This window comes from Python bivittatus, unplaced genomic scaffold (genome assembly GCF_059951505.1).
Source record: "Python bivittatus isolate LINGU-HERP-01145 unplaced genomic scaffold, Pbiv_v1 ctg000670_np1212, whole genome shotgun sequence".
Classification (NCBI taxonomy): Eukaryota; Metazoa; Chordata; class Lepidosauria; order Squamata; family Pythonidae; genus Python; species Python bivittatus.
The window spans coordinates 1047516-1065953 of NW_028277094.1; the positions used below are offsets into that span (position 1 = coordinate 1047516).

Sequence of the window (18438 nt, forward strand, 5' to 3'; positions counted from 1 at the left end):
GAGAAGGAAGGGACTGTCCAAATTCTCTTTCATTTGAGCCCAGAAACAAGCGAGCTGTTGTGCCTAAGCCTTTAGGGAGGAAAGGGGAGGGGAGGGTGGTGAAGAGTGAGCAAGAACCACCATAGTTATCCACACCCTGTCCAGTGCTGCGATGGAGTAGAGATGTTGGCCCTACCCACAGAAATCTGCCAAAGGAACCAGATCATTGGTGGCTTATTTTCAGGGTGCTGATGTCTCCTATCTGCCTGAGGACCAGAGAAGATGCTGGCTGGTATGGCTGAAGGAACTGGGTGTGTGTAATTTTAAGGAAGCCATTTTAGACTCACTCATTCAGTGTTTGCAGTTGGGGAGATCTCAGAATTCTTTCTAGCAGGGGAAGAAAGCCTCTGAGAAATTAAGAACCCAATTTTGACCTCCTATCTTTGTAGCTCCCCTTTATTAGGAAATGATGGCCATTTCTGAAAGAAGAAGAGACCATGCCAAGTAGAGAAGAAAAAATATACTCTCTTTATATTCTCCTGGACAAATATTACTGTTTTTCCCCCTAATTCATCTGGTACCACAGTGGGCAACATTTGATGCAATTAAGCTGTCTTATCTATAACAAGGGTCACTTTGTGAACACTCAGAGTAGGTTATAAATGTATATTGACTGCCAAGAAGTTCCAAAAGAGTTATTCTAATCCTTCCACTATTTATAGAATTTTTTTAAAAATGCATGGAGGCATCATGTTAATTATGATGGCCTTACGTGTCAGACGTTCACCAAGGGCTTTTGTTTCATTACAGATTATAATAGCAATTATTGTTAGACATTTATCATACCTGGAATGTCATTGATCAATAGTAGCCAGAGCTTAATTTTTCTACAAAAGGGTCAGTGATCAGCGTTTCTTTAAATAGCTGCTTCTTACCTACACTCAGACTGAATTTATCAGGCTATATATTATGTGAATATGATCCTAGGCATATGGAGGTCCTTTCTATTTTATTTCTATTTGTTTTATGCTTGTCTGGGGTTGTCAGACTTCCCTCCTTGTGGTCTAGACTGGAAAGAGTTAATTCAGGTCACAAGAATCTCAGGGCTCTGATTAATATATTAGAAGAAAGATTAAGGTTATGCCCCAAGAATTCCAGCAAACACCCTGCTTACAAATGAGACAACTATCTATATGCAATTTAGGGCAGCAGAACCCTTGTCTGTTTCCTTCTTATTTTTAGATTTAGGGGGCTAGAAACTTGCCTGTTTTCTGAAGGCAACAGCTAGCATCAATTTTCTGTTTTAATAACTGTCAGCCCTCTTATCAAGGTGGGGTGTAACTCTTACATCAGTGTTGTATATTCTATATTGTATTTTTTATCACTACATGGAGATAGGATTGGGTTACTTTGGGATGCTGATACAGTTCAGAGGGTGGAGTTCTACTGGTAGGAACTTCCAGGCCTATTATGAACTGGACCCAAATTTGGACAATGTTTGGGTTCATCTAGAAATTGGCTCATTAACAGGACTAACTCCAGCACCTGCCTAACCCCACATATCACATCTCTCTCTTGTCTTTTTCATGGAAATGTATCTTGGCCTTCTGAGTGCCATGACACCTCAAAGCATTATCAGGTACCACAGAAGATGGTTTAGACTACAAGGACAATGTAGTGGCAAAAGGAAATAAGAAAGCTTAATCGTATTCTAGTGATATGAAGATATGAAAGTTAGAGATAAACCCAAAGTTATCATTAGGTAATTTGAACCTAATCTGCATATAACCTGATTTTGTTCCTTTTCAAACTGCACTCAAAAAATCCTTCTTCTCATTATGTATGAATTGTCCTGCCAAAATTTAATACCTAAAGTACTGTTGGTCAAAGGCTAATCTTTCAACACTAAACTCTCAGTAAACAAAAGAAGAGTGCAAAATGTTCGTGCTGAACAAAGCAGTTTTGTGCTGTTTCATTGAAATGTCCTAGTGAGCAATTCTCTGCATAACGTTCAGGACGAAAAGGGGAACAATGGAAAATGTCTAATGCATCAATACCACTTTGGACATATTGGCTGATATGACAAGGGGAAAGGTTTTCCTGAAACATTAGGAGAAACTGCTTGACAACAGGGCAGTCTGATCACCAAAGCAATTAGCAAAAGGATGCTGTGTTTTTCTTGGTTGCAAGTCTCCAAGAATTAATGGACAGCCATATTTGGGACAATAATACAGTGGAGAAAAATGTTCTGAACATCTCCAGGTAGGCTGGAAAAATCCCTGCTCGAATCTGGAGACCCTCCAGCCACCTTCTGTTCAACATTGCCCTAAGTTCTAATGGGATTTCTGGCTTCACATGATGGGTGAAAGCCATCTTGTGGGTCATGGGTATGATTTAATGGGATGTGTGAACCCAGCCCACTGTAGTTTATTCAACAACAGCAACAATGTGCCTAATCATGATGTGAATTCACTGTGTTGGAACAATGAGAACAAGGCAGCTTCAACTGTGAAATAGATAGCCCAAGAAAATGGTGAGCTGTTGGATGCATCAAAAAAGAGGCTGAATCTGGACCAGCCCTGGATCAAGAGTACATGGATAGTAGGGGGTATATAACTTCCAGAAAATCAAAGATGGGATTATCCTAGCTGAAGAAGAGCTACTGCATTTGTTCCAGCTTCTGGCTTCCTGGGAACATGTGCGTGGCCACTATGAGGAACAGGATGCTGAAGTGGATAGTCTTTTAGCTTTATCCAGGATGGCAAGGGCATTGCATATAAGCCTAGCTTTAGTTGTTCATCTTTTAAGCATCATTCACTTGGCCCTATGAGAATTGCTCCTGGCGGTGCCTGCTTGATGGTTCCTCACTTAAATGAGTCTTCTAGGAAGAATAGGAATGATGTGTCAATTAGCATACTAACAATGTTGAACAAGCTACCCTCAGCACTTGGGATCCTGGATTGTGCAAACTCCTCCATGCTTAGACAAAGTTGATAAAGGCACTGGTGCTAGCTTGCTCAAACCCTATTCGGAGAACACAGCAAAAAGTAGACTGGGGGTGGGGGACTCACAAGAAGCTCTGGAAAGAACCAGAGGAGCAACTGGGCAAACAATACAAACTGCCTACTATTAGGCAAAAAGAAGTAGCTGAGCAATTACGGATGCCATGAAAGGGTAGCAAAGAGATGTTTCTGCAATGCAATTTGAATCACATAGCATGTTAGTAAAGCATGTTTTGTAAAATGAGACACGGTTGCCTGGATTCACACACATCACCCCAAGCCCCAAACCATAACTTACAAACTGGGTTTACACATTGCACTCAGAAAAAAACAAAGCATAACAAAACAAGGAAGGCTTTGCATGACGTAAGACCCAGTTATAATCAGGGAAGTGGAGGGGAAAATTTTTTTGGGAAATTTTCTGGTTCAGACAGGTGCAGGCTGGGCAGATAACTTTTGGATGTGAGTCATTGTGCTTCCATTACAATGTTTTGTGCTGAATTCCTTTTCTCTCTCTTTTTCTCTTCTCCTTTTCCACAGTGTAAAACGCTGTCTGGTATCTGTGATCATATCATCTCTCTTTCATCAGATTCTCTGGTGTCTCAGTCAGCTCATCTTGAAGTTGTTCATCTTACCAGCATCATGCCCAGTGAAGGTTTGGTAAGCAGGAGCAAACTAGAAGAATATCAGATTTCTGAAAACCATGAAGAAGATTAAAGGGGAGAGTAGCCACACCGTAAGGATAATGAAGTAGCTGCTTCAGGGGGCAGAGCAGGATGGGTAGCAGAATGAGGCCAAACTCAGACACCAACCCATCTAGAGATAGTTCTGCCCAATTCTAATGTCTTTATCTGTACTATACCATCTTGGTGGTGGTGATGTTTCCGATACTGAACTAGTGTGAAGTTCTAGAATGTCCATGAACATTCCATGTTGTCAGTGAAACATTCATTGTTTGGCTTCTGTGGAAAGAAGACTTCACTGTTGTAATGGGATTAAAAACGGACATATCTCTTATTTAAAAAAAAAAAAAAAAGTTTGCAGGGTAAGTTGTAGAATGACTAAATGATAGAGAAGGATTCCTGAAGCTGGCAGGCTAAGATAATGCCCTGAAGTAGCATGGCTGGAGAAATGGAGTGAATATATGAATCCAATGGCAGATTGAATCATGTGGAAGAGAAAGATCAGAGGAAATATCTTTGAAAATGTGGGCCAGGGAGTGATGGATTTACAGCACTGTTCTGCCTATGTCTTTAAGTGTTGCATAGGATATAGCAGGGTTCCTCAACCTTGGCGACTTGAAGATGTGTGGACTTCAACTCCCAGAATTCCCCATTCTGGCTGGGGAATTCTGGAAGTTGAAGTCCACACATCTTCAAGTCGCCAAGGTTGAGGAACCCTGGAATATAGGATCCAGCCAAAGTGGAATTCAAACAATCATTGCAGACTGTTTTTAACATATTTTAATCAAGTCAGTAATATTTATCTATTTTGATCAATATTTATTCTACATTTACTGTAAACCCCCAGAGTCACCCCACAGTGAGATGGGCGGTGACAAATTTGAAATATAAATAAATAAAATAAATAAATAAACTGAACAATTCCCAGTTAGGAAACGGAGGCAAAATTCCAGAGATAAAAAGTAATCTTGAATGTCACCGGTCGATTTCTCCATTCTAGGTAGTTCTTTATACGCAAGCTGTTTTTGGTTTGTTTGTTTGGGCTCGTGACAAAGCCAAAATACATACCGTAGATCCAGAGTCCATTGCTGATATGCTTAATACCTAAATGCATGTTTGGCCAACGTTTGGGCCTACCTCTGGTTATATCCAAGAGCCAACCCAATTCTGCTCCAGCTATTTCCTTTCACCCATGGGAGATCGTGAATATAACACTTGGAGGGAGCAGATCTAACTCAACATTCATTCTCCTGTCCTCTTCCCAAGTCTGTTGTTCTTTTACTAAATTATCTATGTTACTGAAAGCAGGTTCCTGAGTCTGAGTTTAAAACTGGCCAGACACAAATATTGCTTCTTTGGTCTTAGGTGAGCTAAATCTAAAACCCACCTAGCCAGAGATTCTTTTAACTCCATCTCGCCTTACTCTTCTTGTTTCTTCACCACAGCAATCTTCACTTCACTGTGAAGGAAGCCATTAGAAAGAATTCTTAACCTAAAAAGAAAAGTCCATTTCTCCAAGAGAGATTAACCCACCCATTACCAAGACACCCAAGTGATCAAGAAGGTTAATATTATGATGCTTGCGGTTCATGAGTAGACCCATATTCTTCATGGTGTAACCACAGAGCTAATGAAGCCTCTCTTGCTAAGTTGCATCCCTCTTTGATACCATTACTGAAAGAAGAGGATGATAATATCCCCTCATCTTAATAGGGCATGATATTTTGGTGGACAGATGTTGTGATGAAGTTGTTGCCAAAAACAAAAAAGTGTATAAGCATCTCAGGAGAAAAAAAATGCTGTATGAATTTCTCTATGGTGTTCTGTCTTTACACTTTCTACAATACTTGAAGTTTGAGAAGTGTAGCCTTAGACACTGTTAGAAACTTAAATGTGTTCTACCAGCCCCTTCTTGTTAAAACCAAATAAGGATTTCTCAGGGTAGGAGAAGAGAGAGTGCATCCTACCAAAAAGCTTCTCAGTTGTGGGACCAGTAAATGTCAGTATCGGAGCCCACAGACTTTGCCTTGTTTTTCTAACGGAAGACATACTCAAGAGATTGTAATTCACCTCTTTTTATGGGGAGAATTTCATCATCTGTAAAATACAAAAACATGTTTTCAATTTCTGAAGGAACCCATCCCAATGGAAAACAAAAGGAATGGTAGAAGGAAAGGTCTAGCATTGACATAGGCCCTTTGCATCTGAATTACCGAAAAAATGCCTAAAGAAAAGGCTTTATTATAATTCATCTCTGGGCAGCACACAACTGCTAGAAATTTATGTCACATCCGATGAAGCTAATCAGCCTGACAGTGCTCTACTTTAACTATAAAGCACTATAAGTATTGTTGTAGACCACTGTTTCTCAACCTTAGCAACTTTAAGATGAGTGAACTTCAACTCCCAGAAGTCCCCAGAAAGCATGGCTGTCTGGGGAATTCTGGGAGTTGAAGTCCACTCATCTTAAAGTTGCCAAGATTGAGAAATGCTGTTCTAGACTTTTCAGGTGCAGTCCTCCAAGAAGTGTTATTCGTCCTTTTTAGTTCCATCAAAAATCTTCAATTATCATGGAACTACGACCCCTGACTTTCCATTTTTAGTTAAAAATCAGTGCCAAATCTACAAAGAAAATTCATTCGAGTTGAGCAGTTCAGCATCGTGATTCCAAACCCCAAACTTTTATCTGTTCAACTAAAAACAGTCTGAGAACTACATGAACCTCACTATATATAAAATCTTTAGATCGTGAGAAAAGCTTTGCTGGATAAGATTCAGAGTCCCTCTAACCCAGAATTTAACAGTGGTCAGGAAGGTGAGTTTTGAGAATGGACTTGAGGGAAATAGGAGAGTTGGTGGCACTGAGGTGATCTGGGGTACAGAAGCAAAGGAGAACAAGTAATCTGGGGGATCAGGAAGTGAATATCTGGCTGAAGATGGTGGAACTGGATGACGGAACATCACATGGTGTTTCAGCATATAATGTAATGAGATGATTAGGAATAAGGTCATGAAAGCTGTGAAAAAGATGTGGCGTTTGTGCAGGATCCAGGGAAGACATGGAAGTCAAACAAGGGATATAAAGAGTTGGCACAATAGCATCAGAATTACAAAATTGTTATTTTAGCAAGAGAGAGTGAATTGAATAGGGATGGAAAAAGGTGAAACAAAAGAGGGCAGGAGAGAATAAACTGGCAGTAGTTCAGGTAAAAGATGAGCAGAGGTGGAACAATATTTGGCCAGTTGTAGTTCTCTTCATAGTTAATAGCCTTCTACCTTAGTTTTGGATTTTTTCCTGTTCCAAAATATATTCTGCTTCCTCCAATATATTCTCAGGGGAAATGAGTCAATTGCATAAGACTGAACCTACAAATTCCTAAGCACAAAGTGCCTAAAACCAAGAACTTACGTTGACCTCATTCACTTTCCAGCAAATACTGTTGTCAAAATCTCCTTTGAATGTACAATAAGGGTTTTCCCCCCCTGCTGCAACAAGAAAGAATTGCTCCTGAGCCAAGATGCCTACAGAAGCATTTCTTAAGAGAACGTGGGGGCAGCTAAATAAAACATTATAACTCTTGAAATGGGAAGGAGAGACTGATTTAATTATAACTAAAACTGCACGAAGCAGGACATTTGTAGTGGTGGTCCCAAAACTAATGAGAAGTGAATGCCAGCTTCTCAGTTTATAGCTTCAAATATTCTTCTAAGTCACCTTAAATCTTTGGATCTTCCAAATGTTTTAGGTTTTTGTAGCAGTTGAAGTCGTCATTCAATAGAAAGAAACCCACTGTTGACTGTGAACACAAGGAAGGGTGGATTCCAGAGGAGGATTAGCTTCAGAAACGAAATCAGACTGGAAGTTCAGAACCTTGGATAGCTCCAAACAGAAAATTGATTCCAATCAAATACTATTAGTTGAGAATAACTGCCCCAGATGCCTTAATGAGCTGCAACTTTGAAGCTAAACGAATGCCTTCAAATTAATAACAATAAAGCAGCTTTCTCTGTTCTGGTTTCACTAGGATTGCCTTGCAACAACTTGTTTCCAGTCAGGGATTCCCGTATGGATTCCTGCTAAATTGAAATGTCAGGTTTTCCCTGACCTGCATCGAGCCACAGGTTCCATCAAGCTGAAATCCTACTCAGTACTGTCTTGCTGGCATGGAGGGAGACCTAGCTTAGTGGTAGAGCATATGCTTTATGTGTAGAAGTCATAGGTTCAATCTTTGGCTTTTCTCAAAAGGACTGGCAGAATCTGCTGCTTGACATACTGGAAGAACACAACTCATCAGCATCCCCAGTACTGGGCTAAATGGATCAAATGTTCTGTGTTAAAGGCTGACTTCACACAGCATACCAAACCCCAATGTATTGAGTTATTTTTATCTGCTCTTGTGAGAAGGGATAAGCAGTGCATTGGGGCTATTGTTGAGAATAGCACTGAGACATCCACTCTTATTCAGGAATGTAACAAGATAGAGATAAATTGCTTTTAGTTTACATTTCAATGAAACCTGACTGCCTTTCCTGTTTCTGAAATAAACATGAATGGGATTGTAGCTATCCCTTGACTTGCACACTTCTCTGAATTTTGCACTGTATCAGAATAAATCATGCAGCCCCCCCCCCAAAAAAAATTCCACCAAAACATTTGCCTCAGGGGAACTATATACAAGAAAGGATGGATAATTTAGGAGAGATGATGTGCAAATATAAACTTGAAGGAAGCTTATTTTTTCAAATATGCAGGAGAAGTACAAGCAAAAAGTAGGTGCACATTTTGCGCCTGTGGAAATGTTTACTGTTTCTTGCCTGAACTTCAAAGTTAAAGATGGATTTATCCATTTGTATTACTACACAGATAAGGCCCTCACATTTCCTACAATCTTCCCTTCCATTTTTTCGTAGACACCCATCTTGTCATACGGATGGATGCTTCACTAACAATAAATTAGAAACCTCTGATGTGATCAGGACTGCCTATGGCAACTTTTTCCTCTTCTACCCCATAACAGATGGCAGCAGAGGAAAAAAAATATCCCGCACGGGTAATTTGTACAGTTCAGTCTGCCTGTCTGATTGAACATAATACGGAATGGTCCCTCAAGCAGTGTCTTCATGACACAAGAAGCAATAGATTTCCTTTAGTGTCAGTAGCTTCTTACCAGGAAGGATAAACTAGCCCTTTGAGGATCCTCCTTAAAATGAGTGCCACAAATGTTAAAGTAGATTCATGCACATGTGGTATTTCTGGATACAAGAGAGAAGACAAATACGATTTTGTGCAAAGGATGCCTAATCGGATTTTTCCAGATTGGGAAAACTGCTTCCAAGTTTCCTGTCCATCAAGGGGGTTTCTCATCAGATGTCATGGTTGAAAAGGGCCCTCCGTGGGACACTCTGCATAAAAATAAGTCAACTGATCATTTGATGTGTCTGAATTCTGTCCCATCTCCTCCCTCCAAAAGTCTGGGAGTAGTGAATTCTCTACCAAGTCTAATACCACACTCATAAAGTGTGTTTTTCTTTAATCTCCATGATTTTTACAAATCTGTAACAAGATGTCTTTCATTTGAGGTATAATTTCCATGAATCAATTATTAAAGCTACTGAATCTGGGCTGCAAAATCCATCCTAACCACTAGATGGCAGCAAAGAAGATACAGAAAACTCTAACTCCTTGTTGCATCTAGTGGCCATTCAGATTTTTGCAGGCCAGATCTGGAAGCCCTGATTTATAAGATGTAGCCGTTAAGGGGCCCTTAAGCCAAGTCTTCGTGGAAAGTGAGGTAATGTCATATGAAAAGTACACAAATCTCATAAATGGTTTGTGTGGTGGGGTTTTTTGGGGGAGGGAAGATCAGATCTTGGCATAGAGCTGATATGAAGCTTAGAGCCCCACTAATCTTTAGAACCTACAATTCAGGGACCTGATCGGAAGATACTCCACAGCCCCCAAGCCCCTGAGATAGTGTCATCACTGAGTAGTAGATCAATAATTTGAACAGCAGAGAAAAACAAGCCTGCAAGTGAGTAAACTTAGGACATTCTTCTGAGTAGGACATTTCTGAGCAAAGGTGGAGTCCTCTGCTATACCTCTGCTTAAAAACCTTGGGCAGAAGGCAGACAATTCTGGAACAATGTCTCCTGCAACTCTCTTCATACTTCTATATCCAAAACTTTGCTTTAGTCACTTACTTGAACTCCTTAACCTTGGCCTTTCCTTTCATCATGCTTTATGCTAGATATTATTGCTGGTTTTGTTTTACACCCAGGATCAGCTTTGGATGGGGCAAGTTGCTTTCCCTTTGCTTTATGTGTTTGTAAATTGATGATCTTGGCTTGCCCACCTAGGTCCATCAGTTGCTGAAGGGGTCCTGTGAAAGGTGCAGCCTCAGAACATCTGTTGTCAGCAGAGGAGCAGTCTAGAAAAGAGGAGAAAATAAGCAAAGCAAGTTAATTAAGACAGGTTTTTGAGGGGTATCAGCAAACATAGAGTCAAAATAACAAATTGGTTTATAATCCAGGAAGTCAGACACGGGATCCAGATTAGGATGCAAAGCTGATGGATATGTAAGTGTTTCTTCCAGCACTGGGCTGGGCTTAAGTAGAGGACTGATACCAAAAGTCCCAACTTGCTACTCTAGCCAGCTGGCTCATATCACGTTGCTCAGAACACAGGGCAACTTCTGCATCTTCAGCCTTTTAATAGTGTTGTTGGGCCCACAAGCTCAGGCACAGCTTCAAAGGACCTAGCTTAGAATCCATATCAGACCTGTGAATTCATAACCCCCAGTGTTTGTCCCAGTTTCTCTTCAGCCTTTGGGGATGGCAGATCTGAGGAAGCTAGAACAAGGAAGGCAAAGCTCTCTTTTGTTGCCAGGAACGACCATCCAGCAACTTGGTATCTCTAAACCTGGAAGAGCCAGACAATCATCTTGCTTAAGAGCCACTCATAATAGTCATTCAGCAGCTCCTGAAGTGGCTTATTCTGATGAAGCCCCACATAGGTGCAGCCTTTATGCCCCCACCTGTTGTTCCCATTTTTAAGACAAGTTTCAAAGGGCTGTGTTTTCAAAAGAAAAAATGGAGCTGAGAGTTTCCTTGTTCTCCATGCAGAGAAGTGCACCCCGCACTTAAGGATGCTGAATAAAAATAGCATATAAATCTTCAACGGGACTTTTTTTAATGAGTTAGTGCTCTGTATGGGGTGTAAAGATGACAGAAGTAGGTCCTGGTGATAAGAAGTATTGTTTGTTGTTTAATCTTCCTCATGGTTTGAAGTTCTCCTTTCCCCCTCTTTGCCAAAATCTCTTGCGTTTCACACTCAATAATATGGTCAGTATTAATCCCTAAGTTTTCTGTTTGAGGATCAAGAGGGGGAAATAAAGACAGAACTTCATTCAGCTCTCTGGTAGAGTCAAGTGTGACTCTGATTCCCTTTCTCTGTTGGAGAGCCCCCTGCCTCAATATTAACAATGCCTATGTTGAAACAATAAGTTTGCACGTAATTATGAGTGTGCCCCCATTGTATGTAAGAAAATATTGTTAGGTTGGGAAAACTCTTATCTGACTTGCTTCTAAACTCTTACAGGGTTTACATGGCAGGAGAAATGCTTGGTGGCCACAGAATGCTGAATGGAAATTGGGAAATGGTGGGAAAAACCAGGAATGGAGTATTTTATAAAAGGGCTTGGCTGGGTGGCTGGCTAGCGTCCTTAAGAGGAGCACTCTGCACACCAGTCTTTGTTGCGGGAACCACTAGTTTATTTGCTATGTTTGTATTAATGATTTCCTATCTAATTCTTTTTTAGGGGATGTATATTAAGTCAACCTATGATGGACTACATGTTATCACTGGAACAACAGAAAATGTATGTTTCCTTATTTTTGTCGTTTTGTTTGTCCTCCTTGTCTCCATGTATTGAATATGATAGTTGTCTCCTGAGTATTGGACAGGGACAGAAAATCTGCTATGAAATGCTCATTTCAGTCAAGCTTTAATCGAAAATGATGCTTCATACCAAATAGATTCGATACATTCCATAAGTATTTTGGATACTTTTATACAAAATAGGTATCAAGATTCTGAACAGCCCAGACATGTTTCTGCTTTACCTACAGTATTCCCCAAATTACCAGAGAATAAAAGGAATTTACAATGGAACAATGTATCCTAAATGTTTAAGTTATGTTGAATATGACCCTTGGCACCAGGAGATGTGTTGGGATATATGGCATAGGACCAGGTTATTTGTGAGACCACCTGTCTCCCATTGTTTCTGCCAACCCCACCAGGTCTAGCAGGGAGGGCATGTTCCAGGGCCCTTCCATCAAACAATGCTACCTTGTTGGACCCGGAGTCATGCTCTCTTATGGCTGCACGTGCCATGTGGAACAGCATTCTCCCCCAGAGATCCAGATGGCCTTGACCCTGTTTATTTTTCATAAGGTTCTGAAGAGCTGGCTGTGTTCCCAGGCATTTGGGTCAGGAACTTAGGTGATGTCTGCTGGTGATATGGCTTGTGGTTTTGGGACTTGTGGTTTTAAACAGAGCAGCATGGCTAATATGTTGTGATGGTGGTTTTAGACTTTGTGCATGGCCCAATGTTACTGCTGTGAGATGAGTAGCTCTATCAATCATATAAATAAATAATAAATAAATATTTCTATGGTCTAAGGTTGGAAAAGGGTAGGAAGAAGAACCATGCGGTTTTCTTGTTGCATTCTCAGGCATCCAAAATCACAGTGTGTCTTTCTTCTCCTTTCATGGTTCACTTGTTTAAATAAAACAAGTGTGTGAACAGGCAGTCCCAGGGAAGAATTTGAAAACCAGAGCAGACCCTCTCCTGGGGGTTAAATTTGATCATGCTGGTGCCAGTTACTAAAACCAGCACTGGGCGGTTGCCTCTAAGCTGAATCACAGTGGGAAATCACTATCTTCTTGAGCATTGTCTTCTAAAACAAAAACAGTGGTCTGGAAAAGCATGTTGTTATGTTAAATGAGAGCCTCAGGTCAGTGCTGGAAGATGATGAAATCATGCCCTCAGAAGCAAAGACGAAAATAGATATATGCCAATGGTCGGACTCATATTTATGACCTAGTTCATAATTTCTCATTTAAGAAAGGAGGAGATTGGTTTTAACCATGGAATTCTAAGCCAGTGAACTGTGTTTGAAAGGAGTGGGGGAAAACTCACCCAGGAAAACCAACCACCAGAGAGGATTCCAAATGATCATGGATTATCTTTAAACTAGCAGATTTCAGTGTGTCTCTGGCTTCTTGCACCCAGAAAATCCCATAGCAAAGACTACAGTGTTGCGTTGATCTTACACAGAATGCTGATCAAGAGAGTTTGAGCATGTGTATAAATTAGTAAAAGACCTCGGTTGGGAAAGAATGACTTTGTAGCTGATAAGGACACAAGGTGACAGAAAGGGAGACCCAGGTGTCCTTGAAGGGCCAAAACCATTACGGAGTCATTCCTTGAAAGGCAGCATAGCAGCTTTGATATAAATGGTTTACCAAGGCTCTGTTGGAATAACAGGCTATATGTGCTTTATTGCGGGGTGATAAGGAAACTCAGTAGCGTGCCTTCATCCTTGAATTTTCTGCTTTCTTTTGAGGTGTGGTCTTTAGAACCAATTAATCACTAACAGGCATAGATTGGCAAAGTACTAAATCCCATTCTTAAAGACTCTTAAAAGAAGTTACCCAACAGATACAGCAAAGGATATCTATCTATCATCTACCTATTTATCATCTATCTATATATCTACCATCTATCTATACATCTATCTACCTATATCTATCTTACTATATTAATATGAGCAAGTGTATGATTTAATTATTGAGTCACATTATTAATTCAACCTGGGTTCTTATTTTAACTCTCCCCAATGAGGTATATTCTATCTTTTTGTCATTTCCTTCATTAAAATATTTTACATCCGCCACAAATCCCTTTTTTTTTTTTTTTTGGTCATTAGCTAGACAGAAAAGCAATGGCTGGGTCTGAATTCTCAGCCCGTTCACGCAACTCTAAGGCTAAACTAGGTCTTGTGGCTTCTAAGCCGGATCTGGTCTTGAAGTGACTTTATCTAGCCTCCAGGAGCTCAAATCTAATCTGTGTGTATGATATATACACAAATGCAAACATATATTCTAGTTGTTTTACATGTACGAAAAGAAAGAAATAATAGAGTTTATAATTCACCCAGGCTCAGTCTCTCTTGAGATTTATTATAGAAGATCGTTTCTATGTCCCGTGGTAGCTTTCACCTTCGGCTATCTGGTAAGCGGCTTTTACCCTCTGGTCATTTTTTTGCCTACTGAGCTGAAGTTACTCTGACAGTGCGCTGAGTTTTATGTCTCTAGATGCCTGTCATGTTGGGTGTTTTTAAGTGTTTCAGTCAGGGTGTTTTATTTTAAAACACATTACAAGAAGCAATGAGAGTTTACAGGGGGAAAAGGAAAAACACAATAAATGCATTTTTAGTAACTGTGAAATGTATAGCCCAAAATCTAGACCTTGCGCTCTGAATAGAATTGAAATTGTTCATACTTGCATAGACTTCACCATCGTGATACATAATTCATTCTGTTTCTTGATGTCTCCAGCTGTTTGGAGATCTGAACACCTGGTGTTTAGTCTCTAAAGTCCTATTTCAGCACATGGCTTCTATGATTTAACTTGGCATATAATCTACATATTAAACTGACTTAAGAAAGAGTTGGGGGGGGGGGGGAAATTAAGCAGAGAGACCTTGAAAATGATGACATCACTGCCATCTTTCCATCCAAGAAAACCCTCTCTCTACCACTGACCAGTAATATTGATTTCTGGAGCCAGCCCTGTAGAAAGCAAAATCCATAAAGATGTTCTAATAATGCTTCCTGTAACAAAAATCTTTAGTTTTATCCAACTAGATATTGTTGATGTTGTTAGATTATTAAACTTTCAAATGAGCAATCACAAGTGTGAACTCAATTTTCTATTAATCTAGCATTCTTAATATATAATTTTTTCTCTCTCTCCCTTCGCCACCCTGTCTTCTACTCTATAATTTCAATTTAAATGTTGTGAAATTCCATTCCAAAGGCTCTAGCTTAATTAAGCATATTTGGACCCAGGACATTAAATGGGCTTATAAAATAGTGATATGTAATTAATTAAGCTACAGAATAGTAGCTATCTAGAGATCATACAAGCCTATCTAGTTCAAGCATTCATTCCACCATTGTCAGATCTGGTCACTTCTAGCATACAACCCCACTTTGAATGTGTTAAACACATTCTTTCTGGGTAGAGGGTGTCTTCTCCTTTTTCTCATTCTTTTAGAACGATACTAAGAATATTTGTTGAGGCCACACATGTGTTGTGGTTCCTAAAGAATGGTACAAGCCATGCAGTTGACCACCTGAGTCCATAAATATTTGCACCACTATTTTAAAGGTGGGATTCATTCCCACCCCATGGATTATCTGATATTACTGTCCAGTTGAAAAATTCTCCTCTTCTGTTTCTACCGCATCTCATCCAGTTTGAGGAAAGAGAGTTTGGCTTTGAAATGATTTCAAAAGAGAAGTGAAGGGCTGTGCAATTCTCAGGGGTGGGGTGAGGTTGCAAGGTGATCAAGGGAAGTGTATGAATGTTCTATCTTTCATCTGAGAAATGTCTTCCCAGCAGGTCGCAGTCTCCCAGATTTATTTTTAAATAAATCCCAAGAGAATATCCTTCTGTTGGGCTTTTTCCAACTGGGAAATGCACACCGCTAAGGAAGGTTCAGAGTCATGCCAAGACATCAGCAGTAGCCCTCTTACCCACTCCAGCAGTAAAAGAAGATGGTTTTGAGTTAAAACAAAATTCTCAAGGACCCTGAAAATAGTGTAGAAAAACAGAAGCCAGATTTCAGAATAACATTATTCTTTTTTTGTAATAACTTTATTAAATTTTTGAATACAGAAAGATAGGAACTAACAAGAGCTAGAAGTCAAGAAGAGGAATGGGAAAAAAGAAAGAAGAGAAAAAAAGAAAAAGTGCAGAAAAAGTATAACATTATTCAATGTCCTATGTAAAGCTAGGAAAGATTATCCAGATGTTGACCCTAAGAATGCAAGAGAGGCACCATCTACCCATCCGGGGTCTGCAGAAATAATTTGTAAAACTGGGAGAAAGAGAATGGTATGGAGAAAGGGGTACCAAAACAGGGGAAAGGCCTGGAAGGGCAGCTGACAAAAGGGGTGGAGCCCCAAACACTAGCATTTTACAGGAGATCTCACTTGGGGAAATGGACTCCGGTGTGTAAGGATGGCAGCGTTGGAAGGAAGTCAGCTTCATTCAGAAGAATGAGAAGGAAGACTTTAATTCCTTTTGCCATGTATACCTCTGGGTAGGCAAACTTTTTTGCAACTAGGAGGGTTTTTGTTTTGTTTTTTTAATCTGCGCTCAGTCGTTACCGACTCTGCAGTGACTGCTTGGATGAGTCCTTGCAGTTTTCAAGGCAATTGTTTCGGAAGTGGTTTGCCAGAGCCTCCTTCCTAGAGCAGAGCCCAGCTGGCGAGCGCAGGAGGCGGGATTTCCGTTCCTTCGCGCCCTTTTCGGGCATGTGCGGCTTCCACATTACCGGCAACTTGGTCCCATCTCCCATGCAAGTGCCACCAGCATTTTTCCTCCCACCAGGGTGAGAGTCCCCATTTATCTACTCACGTGAGTTTTCGAACTGTTGGGTTGACAGGGACTGGGGAGGAAACAGGAGCTCACCCTGTTTAACGCGAAGGCTGGACTCGAACCGCTGAAGCGTCGACCATTTCTGGCCGGCAACTTTCAGCGTCATTAAGCCGCTGCGCCACCGCGTCCCCCTAGGAGGGGGTGCATGCCTTTAAATTATTTCAACCGCTCGAGGCAAAAGGTGTGTTGATCAGAAAGAGTGGGATTACAATTCTTCATCCTTTTCTCCTTCAAGGGAGGGTTTAAAATAATTGTGCTAAGCCTCTTGGAGGCTTCACACCCTGATTTTACTTGGGGCAGGCTGCGAAAATCAGAAGAAACTTGTGCACTGAATTTCAGTTGCCTAGATCAAATCACCTATATGACTATACCAAAGGATAGTCACTATGTGGAGTTTTAAAGCATATGGGCCTATATTTTATAGGATGGAGAAGAGTGAACCCAATCTTCCTCACCTTGCTCTTATTAAACTGAAATACTTTCAGGGTACTTATTCTCTTCTTCCCTGTATCTCATTTTCAGTGTAAGAGACGGGCTAGGGAAGGCAGGAATATAATAATCCCAGTTTAACAAGGCAAAATGGAAGAGGGACTTCGCTTTCCTTGTCCAGGGTTTGCTCCTTAGAGACACATTGCAAACTCTTTCAGCGAAAGCAGAATAAAATGAAGACGGGAAAAATTGCCTTAACTGACGATGAGGAGGAGGAGGAGGAGGAGGATGGTGATGATGGTTGGATTTCTGATCCTTGGAGAATGGAAGGCAGATGATACTGTGCTGATACCGTCTCTGCAGATGTCTCCTGAATCTGCCTAGGATCCGCTGAAGCAGTTATTCCAGTAGAGCAATAAAGCACACTCACTAATTTTATTGCGATATTTATATCACTTTATGTTCAGCACAAGTGGGTATCCTCTCCCTCCCTTTCTCTTCTCCTTTATAATCATGGAATCTGCATAAAAGGAAAGATCTATTTTAAACTCAAAGAGAAAGAGAGAGGGAGAGGGAGGGAGGGAGGGTTTTCCCCAAATCTGCAAGGAAAGAAATGAGTGCAGAGTCCTGAGAAGGTGGGGAGTGAATAAAGACAAAATCAAGCTGCTTGAATCTAATCAGAAGAGCAGGTGAGAAGATGCCGTTGGCAGCTTTCCTGATGGAGAGCAGACTTAATGGATTGGCAGTGCAGGATTGGAGGAAGACACATCTTTATGACTGGATGCATCTGGGTTCTCCATTTCTCTGTGACTGCATTCACAAAAGCTCCAGGTCCTAAAGAGCTTTGTTTAGAGTAGGCTAAGAGTGGGACCTGAATGTGTGTTTGGTCTGGCGTCTGGGAGGAAGGGTACTTTTGTTTGGGGCCACATTTCTATGGGTTGCTGTGAGCCACCTAGAATCATGATATGAGATAGGTGGCCAGATAAGAACTGTAAATAGATAATAATAACACAGCCACTTCAGCTTTGTTAACCATGGTTTATGGTTCAGCATGTTCTGTGGAGCCAGCCAATTGTGAGTTATTCACCCAGTCACCCTGGTTTAACATAACCTGTGAACCCACCCAAGCAGTTTCCTATGTGTTGGGGAACTAAGATGGGGTAGCATTAGGGCTAAGCTAGCCAGTCAGAGGCTGGATTCACATAAGGTGCTAAACTACCATGTGGCTTGTGTGATTTTGGCTTAGCATATTGTGCAGACCACCCATTGTGGTTTGTAATCCATTCCTTATGGCTTAGCATCTTGAGTAAACTCAACAAATTGTGGTTGATTGATGAACGGAGGTTGAGCACACAGGGCAGATCTAGCTAGAAGTCCTTTTCTCTCTCCCATGAAAGTGGACTGAAGCAGGCTGTGCTTTTTCAGACTCAGTCCCAGCAGTAACAGAGAGGCAGTTATACTGACAGATCATACCTGTAGAACAACCTCCACCCTGAAATCCAAATGATCCCAACCCTGTTGCCCTTCAGTAAGACCTTGAAACCTGGCTGTTCCCCCAGGCATCGGGCCAGGATGTTAAATTGATCTCAGACATATTGCATTGGGATTGGG

The 18438-nt window shown here is 40.9% G+C and overlaps 1 protein-coding gene across 1 annotated transcript in view; it reads left to right on the forward strand.

Annotated features, from left to right (window-relative positions):
- LOC103059489 (connector enhancer of kinase suppressor of ras 2-like) overlaps positions 1–18438 on the forward strand; it is a 259146-nt gene that overhangs the window by 121478 nt on the left and 119230 nt on the right. Inside the window, exons 6-7 of the mRNA XM_088151675.1 lie at positions 3522–3641; positions 11482–11541. Of these exons, the coding sequence (XP_088007801.1) occupies positions 3522–3641; positions 11482–11541 (180 nt within the window). The remainder of the gene's footprint in view (positions 1–3521; positions 3642–11481; positions 11542–18438) is intronic.